At 41.5% G+C, this 12,986-nt stretch overlaps 1 protein-coding gene across 1 annotated transcript in view; it reads left to right on the top strand.

Annotated features, from left to right (window-relative positions):
* Positions 1 to 578: 578 nt before the first annotated feature.
* polrmt (polymerase (RNA) mitochondrial (DNA directed)) overlaps positions 579 to 12,986 on the top strand; it is a 95,948-nt gene continuing 83,540 nt past the window's right edge. The window contains exons 1-4 of the mRNA XM_055861858.1: positions 579 to 789; positions 1,291 to 1,389; positions 1,547 to 2,412; positions 2,564 to 2,697. Coding sequence (XP_055717833.1) covers positions 657 to 789; positions 1,291 to 1,389; positions 1,547 to 2,412; positions 2,564 to 2,697 — 1,232 coding nt within the window. The 5' untranslated portion in view covers positions 579 to 656. The remainder of the gene's footprint in view (positions 790 to 1,290; positions 1,390 to 1,546; positions 2,413 to 2,563; positions 2,698 to 12,986) is intronic.

The raw sequence follows: 12,986 nt of genomic DNA, 5'->3' as shown, positions 1-12,986 counted from the left end.
TGACAACGTGGATTGGCAGTTCAAATGTGTTTCAAAAGTTAATCAGTGCTATTTGGAAGCCATCCAAAAGGTTGTGATGTGGCAATTTTTCCCTCCAACCAACACATAATTGTACCCGCAAGACCACTTACGTGTTACACCTAGTTTGACCTTTGTTCTACTTATTTTATGGTGAGGCTGCCACCTATAGGTGATATAGGTCATATACAGGTTTGAAACTCATTGTCATTTATTTTTTTCAGCAGTGGTCATAATTTCTATAATTTATCAGATATTCCCGAATAATACAATAAAACTTCATTTTCAACAAACATAAAAGTTATTATTCACTGAGAATAAAGTTAAAACAAAATCAACTTTGCGCATCAAATCAAATTGTATTTGTCACATACACATGGTTAGCAGATGTTGAAGCGAGTGTAGCGAAATGCATACATTTCACAAATTGCATATTTATGATTCCTTGTTTAATTGGAAATATTCTACACTCCATTTCAGAAAAAAACTTGAACCTTCTTCTTTCCAAACAAACACTGCTCGATTTATCGGTGCTCTTCTATCCGTGCCTGTACTCAGATCCATTGTGTTCGATTAGCTGGTGTAATTCAAAATGGCAGCCTAGTGTGGGGAAAAAGTAATGCGGTTATTATGTCAACATGTCACTTTTGAGACTCTGTACCTTTCCAAAGTGTCTGAGTGGTCGCATACTGTTGGAAATACGTGTTCGTCGTATGCCATATGCCGACCATTGCCTTACAATCCGGAATAACATTGAAAGGCACATTTCAGGTATGTTTTGTCCCTCGCTATCTAGCTAACGTTACTTACTGTATGTCAAGCCAAGGGGACGGGTGCACGAGAGAGTTCCAGCACAGCATTGTCATGACTAGTTAAAATATCCTTGCAATATTTGGTATCTCTCGATAACTATTTACTAGTATTATAATATAATTGATTTACCAGCTGTAGTTGACCAGCTATTACATACCCATGCTCAATTCTCATCCTGTCGAGATTTTAAAACCACGTTTGTAAACGCAGAGATGAGCTAAATTACTATTTACAGCTTATGTAACTATATTAGGATCTCCATATTATGAATTTGCAGGCCGTTGCCTGTCAAAAAGGTCAATGCAATATTTGCTCAATTTTATTTCTAAACCTCAACACGAATTGGCATCTGATCTGCGAATGTCCCAGGATTGTTTTTGAAAAACACAACTAAAGTCACAGTGCATTCAGTGTGTCAGTTTTTGTCAAAGAAAAGCTCACAACACCTTCTACTTGCAGAGCCACCATGGACATCACAACGAAGACATTTCTCAGCTCTGATCCCAAAGAAAGAAGATGGGAAAAAACGAGTATGGGAACAATCTCAGCTGCTGGATGGTGCGTATTCATAGGCCTACTTGCTTTACTAGGTTTGGAAATGGTCAATGGTTTTACATTTTGCATGCTATTCTTAGCATGCATGAGATACCTCATTCTTATGTTGATTTTCTATCGGATTATTTCATTATTTTCTCTCTTCCCTTCCTCTTTGCAGTGCTCGAAGCCAGGATCCAGCAACTCCAATCTGACGTCATTGTAGATGTCCAACATGAAACGGTGCAATTTGTCAAAGCTTCCAAGTCAGGGATAAGGGCTTCTTCAGGGAACAGTCCCAAGAATGTGTCTGGGGAGAGGACTGAGGTGCCCAAGGCGGGACAGACTATTAGTAAGGGAGGAGGTCAGACTGGTAAAGGAGAGGGCAAAGATGTCTCAGCCTCCAAATCCCGCTGGATGGAGAAACTGAGCCAGGAGAAGAAGACTAAAACAAAGAAACTGAAGCAGAAGTTAGGACTAGAGGATAAACCTGTGAAAAGCAGCAAAGGCAAACTGATGCTACCAGGTACCTCACATAAAACCATATCGACAAAAGCAGGAATACAGACTGCATCAACTGTTAAAAAGAGCAAAACTCTGAAAAACCAAGAGCACACCGTGGCAGCTTCAAAGCACGAGCACACTATGGCAGCTGCACTGGTTGCTAACCCTATTAGAAAAGCCAAAGGGAAGGGGAAAGCCTTGAAGGAGCCGACTCCTGAGTTGTCGGAGGCCAGGAACAGGGCCGAGGAGCTGGAGAGTAAGGCTGAAGCCAAGGCCCGGGAGCTGGCAGAGGTGGAGGAGCTGGAGAGGAAGCTGAACCAGTGGGCTGTGTCGGCCAGCCCTGAGCTCGTGCAGGATAACAGCGAGGCCAGGGTGTACGGCGACATCCAGCGCAGTGTGCGCTGCTACCTGGAGGCCTGTGTGTTCTGTGGGGACATCGACAGAGCCCACCGCTTTCTGCTCGGCCACCACCGTATGCTCAGCCGACGCAACCTGCTCAACATAGGACTCTACAACATCATGATGAGGGTCTGGGCCAAGAAGGTAAGTACAGCTCAGTCTTGTATTTCTATGGCATGTAGAGCTGCAATTCTGTGGTATTTTACGGACTTGTGTAGAAATTATGCAGGGCCTCCCCATGTGGAATATAAGATAGAGAATTATCCTGAGTGTGTCTCTCCTTGTTGTATTCCAGGGCACTTTAAACCAGATTGGCCGTATGTTCATTCTGATAGAAGAGGCTGGTCTGAAGCCTAACCTTGGCTCTTACTGTGCTGCTCTGGAGTGTATGGGTCGAAACCCTGACTGTTCCCCACATGTCATCAACAGGTAGGCTGACCCACAGACATTTACAGGCCTTAACTCATTAGTGTAACTCTGAGCCTCTTGATCTTGGATAAAGATAATAATATTTGCTATACATTATATTTTTGAGAATGCTTAGACCTTCAAGACTGTTGGAAAGTGGGATTAGAATGTTTAAGATAATTATTTGTGGTCTTGTATGATTATTACTAGGTGGCCACTGTATGCATTGCCTGAGTTTGCCACTAGATGTCAGACTCTCCTATTGGCTTTGCGGTTCATGTTTCTCTTTATTCTAGCCTCTTCTGTATACAGTGTTAACAACAACGATGTACGCATGCATTACTTTAATTTGCTTTGGTTAAAAACTTATGCCAATTGGCATTTATTATTATTATTATTATTATTATTATTATTATTATTATTATTATTATTATGTCTAGACATACTGGATTTCACAAAAGCCTGATGAAATATTCTGAAAAATAGACATTGAGCAGCTAGTTTCTTTTTCAAGACTGTTTAAATATGAGATATCTGATATTTCTGCCCATTTTTTTTTTTTTTTTACCCCACCCCTTTACCATGGTCTTCTATGTTAAAGGAAGCTGTTATAATAGTTACTGTAATATGTTGTTGAGTGGGGCATTGTGGCTCATTGTGGAGTGCTGAGCACGTGGACCAGCTGTGTGTGCAGAGGTGTTATGAGTGCCAGCGAAGCGTCTCTCCTGGAACTGAGGTGGCAGGTCAAGGAGAAGTGTTGTAGTTCAGCCTCCCTGATCCATCATTTCCTGCTCTCCTCCATCACTATAGGGCCTATTGTGGTCTCCACATCAACCCAGTGGAGAAAACTGTTTTCAAGTGGACTGGTTACTATGTGTAACATCCTGCGCTATTTGATCAATTATCAATTTATCCTTCTGACATACACTATATATACAATTGACTTCTTCTTAGTCAATTTGCCTATTTCAACAACACCCGTTGCTGACAGGTGTATAAAATTGAGCACGCAGCCATTCAATCTCCACAGACAAACATTGACAATAGAATAGCGTTACTGAAGAGCTCAGTGACTTTCAACGTGCCACCATCATAGGATGCCACCTTTACAACAAGTCAGTACATCAAATTTCTGCCCTTCTAGAGCTGCCCCGGTGAACTGTAAGTGCTGTTATTGCGAAGTAAAAACGTCTAGGAGCAACAAAGGCACACCTGAAAAGTGGTAGGCCACACAAGTTCACAGAACGGGACCTCCGAGTGCTGAAACGCGTAGCGCGTAAAAATCGTCTGTCGGTTGTAACACTCACTACAGAGTTCCAAACTGCCTCTGGAAGCAACGTCAGCACAAGACCTGTTTCGTCGGGAGCTTCATGAAATGGGTTTCCGTGGCATAGCAGCCACACACAAGCCTAAGATCACCATGTGCAATGCCAAGCGTCGGCTGGAGTGGTGTAAAGCTCGCCGCCATTGGAAACACGTTCTAGAGAAGTGGAAACACGTTCTCTGGAGTGATGAGTCACGCTTCACCATCTGGCAGTCTGACGGACAAATCTGGGTTTGGCGGATGCCAGGGGAGGGCTACCTGCCCGACTGCATAGTGCCAACTGTAAAGTTTGGTGTAGGAGGAATTATTGTCTGAGGCTGTTTTACATGTTTCCGGCTAGGCTCCTTAGTTCCATTGAAGGGAAATCTTAATGCTACAGCATACGATGACATTCTAGATGATTCTGTGCTTCCAACTTTGTGGCAACAGTTTGTGGACAGCCCTTTCCTATTTCAGCAGGACAGTGCCACCGTGCACAAAGCAAGGTCCATACAGAAATAGCTTTGTTGAGATCGGTATGGAAGAACTTGCCTGGCTTGCACAGAGCCCTGACCTCAACACCATCAAACACCTTTGGGATGAATTGGAACGCCGACTGCGAGCCAGGCCTAATCCCCCAACATCAGTGCCCGACCTCACTAATGCTCTTGTGGCTGAACAGAAGCAAGTCCCCAAAGCAATGTTCCAACTAGAGGTCGACCGATTATGAATTTTCAACTCCGATGCCGATTATTGGAGGACCAAAAAAGCCGATACCGATTAATTGGCCGATTTATTATAATAATAAAAAAATATATATATATTTGTAATAATGACATTTACAACAATACTGAATGAACACTTATTTTAACTTAATATAATACATCAATAAAATCAATTTAGCCTCAAGTAAATAATGAAACATGTTTAAATAATGCAAAAACAAAGTGTTGGAGAAGAAAGTAAAAGTGCAATATGTGCTATGTAAGAAAGCTAACGTTTCCGTTCCTTGCTCAGAACATAAGAACATATGAAAGCTGGTGGTTCCTTTTAACATGAGTCTCCAATATTCCCAGGTAAGAAGTTTTAGGTTGTAGTTATTATAGGAATTATAGGACTATTTCCCTCTATACCATTTGTATTTCATTAACCTTTGACTATTGGATGTTCTTATATTGCAAGTGTAACAGTATAGCTTCCGTCCCTCTCCTTGCTCCTCCCTGGGCTTGAACCAGAAACACAACGACAACAGCCACCATCGAAGCAGCGTTACCTATGCAGAGCAAGGGGAACAACTACTAGAAGTCTCAGAGCGAGTGACGTTTGAAACGCTATTAGCGCGCGCTAACGAGCTAGCCATTTCACTTCAGTTACACCAGCCTCATCTCGGGAGTTGATAGGCTTGAAGTCATAAACAGCGCAATGCTTGACGCACAACGAAGAGCTACTGGCAAAACGCACGAAAGTGCTGTTTGAATGAATGTTTACGCGCCCGCTTCTGCCTACCACCGCTCAGTCAGATACTTAGATACTTGTATGCTTGTATGCTCAGTCAGATTATATGCAACGCAGGACACGCTAGATAATATCTAGTAATATCATCAACCATGTGTAGTTAACTAGTGGTTATGATTGATTGTTTTTTATAAGATAAGTTTAACGCTAGCTAGCAACTTACCTTTGCTTACTGCATTCGCATAACAGGCAGTCTCCTTGTGGAGTGCAACGAGAGAGAAGCAGGTCGTTATTGCGTTGGACTAGTTAACTGTAAGGTTGCAAGATTGGATCCCCCGAGCTGACAAGGTGAACATCTGTCGTTCCGTTCCTTGGCCGTCATTGAAAACAAGAATGTGTTCTTAACTGACTTGCCTAGTTAAATAAAGGTGTAAAAAAAAAAATCGGCATATCGGCCATTCCGATTAATCGGTCGACCTCTAGTTCCAACATCTTGGTTGTAAACCTTCCTAGAAAAGTGGAGGCTGTTATAGCACCAAAGGGGGGACCAACTACATTTTAATGCCCATGATTTTGGAATGAGATGTTCGATGAACAGGTGTTCACATACTTTTGACCATATAGTGTATTTTAATATGCTCCTGCTATATTGTGTTTTCAATTCTTTCGACTCTTGGCCAACTGAACGGAAGCTTGGGAAGTTGTGAATACTGTAGCAGAGTAGCTATAGAGAAGATAATTGATGTGTATCAGGTGTCAATAAGGGATATAGGTATTGCCTCGTCCAGATGTATCACAACTATAGTGGGCAAATAACTTCTTAAAATTAAACACATTAATCTGCTTTACAAGGGGGGGGGGGGTAGAGCCTAACTGGCATAAGCAGCATGTGAGTTTCAAGTTTGGGGAAGATAATTTTCACCATAAAAATGCACCTTTATAATAAAAGCATTACATACATAATTGCATTTGCGGGCACTTTTGATAATGGTGTTTTCCCGCTAATGGAACATTCGCGCATCCCACAGCTGTCCCAGACTATGTTTGGAATATTTATTTCTCTCACAGAATCGAATAGGTCGACTTTTGTACTATGGGGGATAGTAGATTGACATAGACTAGTGATTTTGCTGTTCATTAGGCCTACTCATCTTGTTGGCTGATGAAAAGTAATGTGGACAGTTCTTCCAGTATCGTTAATATGCACCTCAGAATTGGATAAGGACGTGCGCAGTTATGTCCCCCATGTGACTCTTCACTTGTAGCCTGTGAGAAAGACCCCATCACGTGATAAGTGACAGGTGATTCAGAGCGCTCAGCACTCAGAGAAAGTTCATTGGTCGCAAAAGGCATGGATTTCTTTTAGGGTGCTTTACGGCCACACAAAGGGGATGCCGCCGTGAAATTCTAGCCATTGTCAAGTACTTGTCAAATTGTGAATGAGTGACTGATGTAGTGTGTACAGTATGCACACAAAAAAACGAGGCAGCTCATGCCTTTCAAGCAACTTTTTTTCAAATCATTAGTCGCATCATGCAGCCTTACAATGTATTAAAAATCAAACATATAGCCCAATGTTTGTAGAACTAAAGTTACATTAATAACTTTAAGTTAAGAATATAGGAATACCTATTACTTTGTTAAACGCTCAACACATTAGCCGTATGTGCACACTCCCTCAAATCTTTTGGAGAATATATGCATTCTATTTTATTCAGCTTTATTCAAATGTATTCTTCATACTATAAAATAATGCCACTGAATTCTAAGCAAATCTTGTCTGCTAAATGAACTAGTGTAGCCCACAGCCATTTGGCATAGCCTGATCAGGACCTAATACAAGGACAACTCAAGAGTATGCTATTCTATTCTTCTGAAATAGACTACATTTTCTTCATATCATGCTTCTTTAGACCTGTCTAAAATAAATAACGGATTTATTGTGAAGATGTAGGCTATATTACATGGATTTATTGGACTTTTTAAAATGTAGATGTTCCAAAGGTCTGCATCAGTGGCTTGTAGGCTATGTGGAAGCCAGGAGTGGCTAAATGTGTTTATGTTAATTAACGGTCAATTACCGTGAGACCGACAGTTATTTGCTTGACAATCACCGTCTGACGAAGTTTTGTCACCACCACAGCATTAGCCTGGGGGAGAAATCACCATTGAGTGTTATTAATTGAGTTTAGGCCAGTGGTGGTGTCAGTGACTGTATGCTTCCTCCAGACATAGATTTATTGCATGGCATGACATTTAGCATGGAGGCACACGTAACGCATCGCCACACTGTTCACCTCTAGCTCTCCCAGTACTAGATCTGTCATAATGAGTGTCTCTGATGTAGGCTAGGCCAATCTGCTGGCTGACTATATAGAGACAGGAGCCGGATGGATTTCAGTCAGGCCAAATGGATTGTGATTGATACTGTATGTTTTTTGGTTTCTTAACAACTTGCTGTCAGTAATTTGATTTTGCTTATTGGACAAGGAACTTACACAGATTTTTCACCAAGCTTACAAACAATTTATCGTTGTCAATTTGCTGACTAGAACGTTAGGCTAATTGATTCAATGTTTTTATTTTTCTCTCTGCACAAACTGGCTGGTATGAAGGTGTTAATATTCATAATAACACAGGTATTTCTATCAGATTTTCATTCTAGTTGTGTTGGATTGCAGAACTTGTCTCCAGCTATCCCCCCCTACTACTGTTCCCCCTGAGGATGTCACCCTATGCGGTGTGGCCCAATGACAAAGCAGGTTGCAGTGCAGTAGGGGTGGAGAGGGGCAGCTGGTTGGTCCATCGACCGCTGTAAGGTGATACCAATGACATTGTTGTTCTGCGGTGGTGCTCTCTTGCTAACTCTTCAGCCCAGCCAGTACATATTTTTCGCACACTCTGTTCTTCTTCCCCTGTTCGTCTCCAGTTCCCCCTCTCTCTTCCTGTCTCTGGCCGTACTGTATCTCCTGTCCAGATATGGTTGCCATTGTCCGCAGTGGTGTTGTGCCTAGCGACTAGCATCCTTTTAAAGCACATGTCATTCCTGCAGAACTAAAGTAAGTCTTCAGCTTGCTCAATTCAGCTTGCTTCCTCTGAATGGTGTTTGTTTTCACTGGTTGCCCTTTTCTTGTGGCAACAGGTCACAAATCTTGCTGCTGTTATGGCACACTATGGTATTTCACCTAATAGATAGGAGAGTTTATCAAAATTGGATTTGTTTTTGAATTATTTGTGGGTCTGTATAATCTGAGGGAAATATGTGTCTCTAATATGGGCGTACATTTGTCAGGAGGTGAGGAAGTGCAGCTCAGTTTCCACCTAATTTTGTGGGCAGTGTGCACAACCTGTACAGCGGCCTCTCAATAGCAAGTCTATACTCACTGAGTGTACATAGTCAAAGGTTTCCTTATTTTGGGGTATGTCACAATGGTCAGGTATTCTGCCATTGTATACTTTCTGTGTATGTTTTTTGGTTAATTCTTTCCATTGTGTCATGTAATTATATTTGTATCTCTTTGTTGTCCTGGGCCAGCTTGCTGAGGGGACTGTTCTTCAGGTTCATTGCTCTGTATCAGAGTTTCCTAAAACAATAATTGTCCACCTTACGGTTCAGCTGTCAGAGATTTGAGCACATAATGCATCAGGGCATTGCATGCATAGGCCAATAGGCTTAGTCGTCCACTGTGTGACATTTAATATAAAAAAAATATATACAGTACCAGTCAAAAGTTTGGACACACCTACTCATTCCAGAGTTTTTCTTAATGTTACTATGTTCTACATTGTAGAATAATAGTGAAGACATCAAAACTATGAAATAACACATGAATCATGTTTTAACCTAAAAAGTGTTAAAGAAATCCAAATATATGTTAAATTTGAGATTCTTCAAAGTAGCCACCCTTTGACAGCTTTGCACACTCTTGGCATTCTCTCAACCAGCTTCATGAGGTAGTCACCTGGAATGTGTTTCAATTAACAGGTGTGCCTTGTTCATTTGTGGAATTAATTTTCTTCTTAATGCGTTTGAGCCAATCAGCTGTTTTGTGACAAGTTAGGGGTGGTATACAGAAGATAGCCCTATTTGGTAAAAGACCAAGTCCATGTTATGGTAAGAACAGCTCAAATAAGCAAAGAGAAACCACAGCATCATTACTTTAAGACATGAAGGTCAGTCAGTCTGGAAAATTTCAAGAACTTTGAAAGTTTCTTCAAGTGCAGCCGCAAAAACCATCAAGCGCTTTGATGAAACTGGCTCTCATGAGGACTGCCACAGGAAAGGAAGACCCAGAGTTACCTCTGCTGCAGAGGATAAATTCATTAGAGTTACCAGCCTCAGAAATTGCATCCCAAATAAATGCTTCACAGAGTTCAAGTAACAGACACATCTCAACATCAGCTGTTCAGAGTAGACTAAGTGAATCAGGCCTTCATGGTCGAATTTCTGCAAAGAAACCACTACTAAAGGACACCAAGAAGAAGAAGAGAAACACGCACAATGAACATTAGACCGGTGGATATCTGTCCTTTTCCTTTGAGTCCAAATTTGAGATTTTTGGTTCCAACCGCCGTGTCTTTGTGAGATGATGCAGAGTAGGTGAACAGATGATCTCCGTGTGTGGTTCCCACAGTGAAGCATGGAGGAGGATGTGTGATTGTGTGCGGGTGCTTTGCTGGTGACACTATAATAGACAGCCTCTCCATAACAATTTGGCCCACTACAATTTTATTTATCGGCGTATTTATCGGCAATTACCGGCTAGTGAAAACCCTGCTCTGTATGTGATTGCTTTGTTATGGAAGGTTTGGGAATCATTGTCTTTTAGATAGTTGTAGAATTTAACGACTTTTCTCTGGATTTTTATCATTTGCGGGTATCGTCCTAATTCGGCTCTACATGCATTATCTGTTTTTTTACATTGTACATGGAGGATGGTTTCGCTGAATTCTGCATGCAGTCTCAATTTGGTGTTTGTTCCATTTTGTGAATACTTGGTTGTGAGTGGACCCCAGACCTCACAACCACAAAAGGCATTGGGTTCTATAACAGATTAAAGTATTTTTCGCCAGTGTCTAATTGGGATGTTGAATGCCTTGTATCTCAGATCATTTACAGCTTTGTGGAAGTTACCTGTGGGGCTGATGTTTAGGGGGGGGGGGGGGTTGGCTTACTATTGTCTTGGGGCTGCTTGTCTGCAGGGCAGTTGGTGGAGGTGATCAGACGAAGGATGGGGGAGTCATCACCAAAAGAGAGCTGTTGTGCTCTGATCCCCTAAAAGTCCTGCTGAAACCGCACCACCACTGTTCCAGACTTGTACATGTTGACAGGGGTTGTTTCAGTTTCATGGTCCTCAATGTCTATTGTTCTGAGTTTCCACCCTGGGCCAATAGCCTTTTTCATGACAGAGGGGTAGTGTGCTCTTATAGCACAGTGCCATGCCAGGAGATGGTCTGTGTGGAAAATTAAGCCATGGAGTAGAGGTCGACCGATTATGATTTTTCAACGCCGATACCGATTTATTGGAGGACAAAAAAAGCCGATGCCTATTAAAAAAAAAATATATATATATATATATATCATACACACACACACACATTTTTGTAATAATGACAATTGCAACAATACTGAATGAACAATGAACACTTTTAATCCGGAAACTATCATCTCGAAAACAAAACGTTTATTCCGTTCCGTATTATTTCTAACAGGTGGCATCCATGAGTCTAAATATTCCTGTTACATTGCACAACCTTCAATGTTATGTCATAATTACGTAAAGTTCTGGAAAATTAGTTCGCGAACCAAACTGTTGCATATACCCTGACTCTGCGTGCAATGAACGCAAGAGAAGTGACACAATTTCACCTGGTTAATATTGCCTGCTAACCTGGATTTATTTGAGCTAAATATGCAGGTTTAAAAATATATACTTGTGTATTGATTTTAAGAAAAGCATTGATGTTTATGGTTAAGTACACATTGGAGCAATGACAGTCATTGATTGATTTTTTTTTATAAGATAAGTTTAATGCTAGCTAGCAACTTACCTTAGCTTACTGCATTCGCGTAACAGGCAGGCTCCTCGTGGAGTGCAATGTAATCAGGTGTTAGCGCATTGGACTAGTTAACTGTAAGGTTGCAAGATTGGATCCTCCGAGCTGACAAGGTTAAAAATCTGCCCGTTCCTAGGCCGTCATCAACGTTCCTAGGCCGTCATTGATATATATATTTACATTTTATTTTTTTTTATCTGCAAATCGGCGCCCAAAAATACAGATTTTCCGGTTGTTATGAAAACTTGAAATCGGCCCTATCGGCCATTCCGATTAATCGGTCGACCTCTACCATGGAGCAGTGGGCTGAAAAGGTCACTGCATTTGGCTGGGGGAGGCTGTGATGGTCTGCTGCCATTGTTGGGTTTCACATGCTTTCTCACTTCACACCTCAGTGCTAATTGAAGTTTCAGCTGGGACATCTATCCTGTCCTAGGAAGCTCGTTAGCTTAGTAGCCTTATTAACTTAACATAATTTATATAACACAATTACATTGAGATTATTATTTTACTTTTTGCCTTCAGTGGTAGCTTCAGTGTTAACATTACTCACTCAGTTTTGGGTTGGATGGTATTTCCAGATTTCTTCTGTGTTTCTTCTGCAGGTTTTGGTTTGACAGAAGTTTTTTTCTGGATAGTCCTTGGTAGTAATAATCCTTCCAGGTAATTTTGTCCAAAATAATGTTTTTTAGATTTGGAATTTTGATGTAGAATCCCTTAAAGTCATTGCGAAAGAATCCAGGTTTGTCTCAGTTTTTCCAACTCTAATCATGTGCAGAAGAGTTCAGGGAGCCCATCAGGTCATGACCCCCCCCCCCCTCCTCCATCATTGTCTGACCAGTTTACAGAGGAGTATAGAGTGCAGTGATGTGTCCTATAAGGAGCATTGGTGGCAAATCTGATGGTCGAATGGTAAAGAACATCTAGCCACTCGAGAGCACCCTTACCTGCCAATCTATATATTATGTCTCCGTAATCTAGCATTGGTGGGATGGTCATCTGAATCAGGGTTGATTTGGCAGCTGGGGTGAAAGAGGATTTACGATAGAGGAAACCAAGTCTAGATTTAACTTTAGCCTGCAGCTTTGATATGTGCTGAGATGTGCTGACAGTGTACCGTCTAGCCATACTTCCAAGTACTTGTATGAGGTGACTACCTCAAGCTCTAAACCCTCAGAAGTAGTAATCACACCTGTGGGGAGAGAGGCATTCTACTTACCAAACCACATAACCTTGTTCTGAACACCTCCAAAACAAAAGGTAAAGTGTAGAGAAAGCTTTTTGGATTCTAAGAAAGCTTTGTTGTAGAGCATTTAACACAAAATCCGAGGGGCCAGCTGAGTATAAGACTGTATCATCTGCATATAAATGGATGAGAGAGCTTCCTACTGCCTGAGCTATGTTGTTGATGTAAATTGAGAAGAGTGTGGGGCCTAGGATCGTGCCATTGGGTACACCCTTGGTGACAGGCTGTGGCTGAGACAGCAGATTTTCT

This window comes from Salvelinus fontinalis, chromosome 14, assembly GCF_029448725.1.
Source record: "Salvelinus fontinalis isolate EN_2023a chromosome 14, ASM2944872v1, whole genome shotgun sequence".
Classification (NCBI taxonomy): domain Eukaryota; kingdom Metazoa; phylum Chordata; class Actinopteri; order Salmoniformes; family Salmonidae; genus Salvelinus; species Salvelinus fontinalis.
The sequence above is the reverse complement of the archived record's forward strand: the minus strand, read 5'-3'. Positions and strand labels throughout refer to the sequence as shown.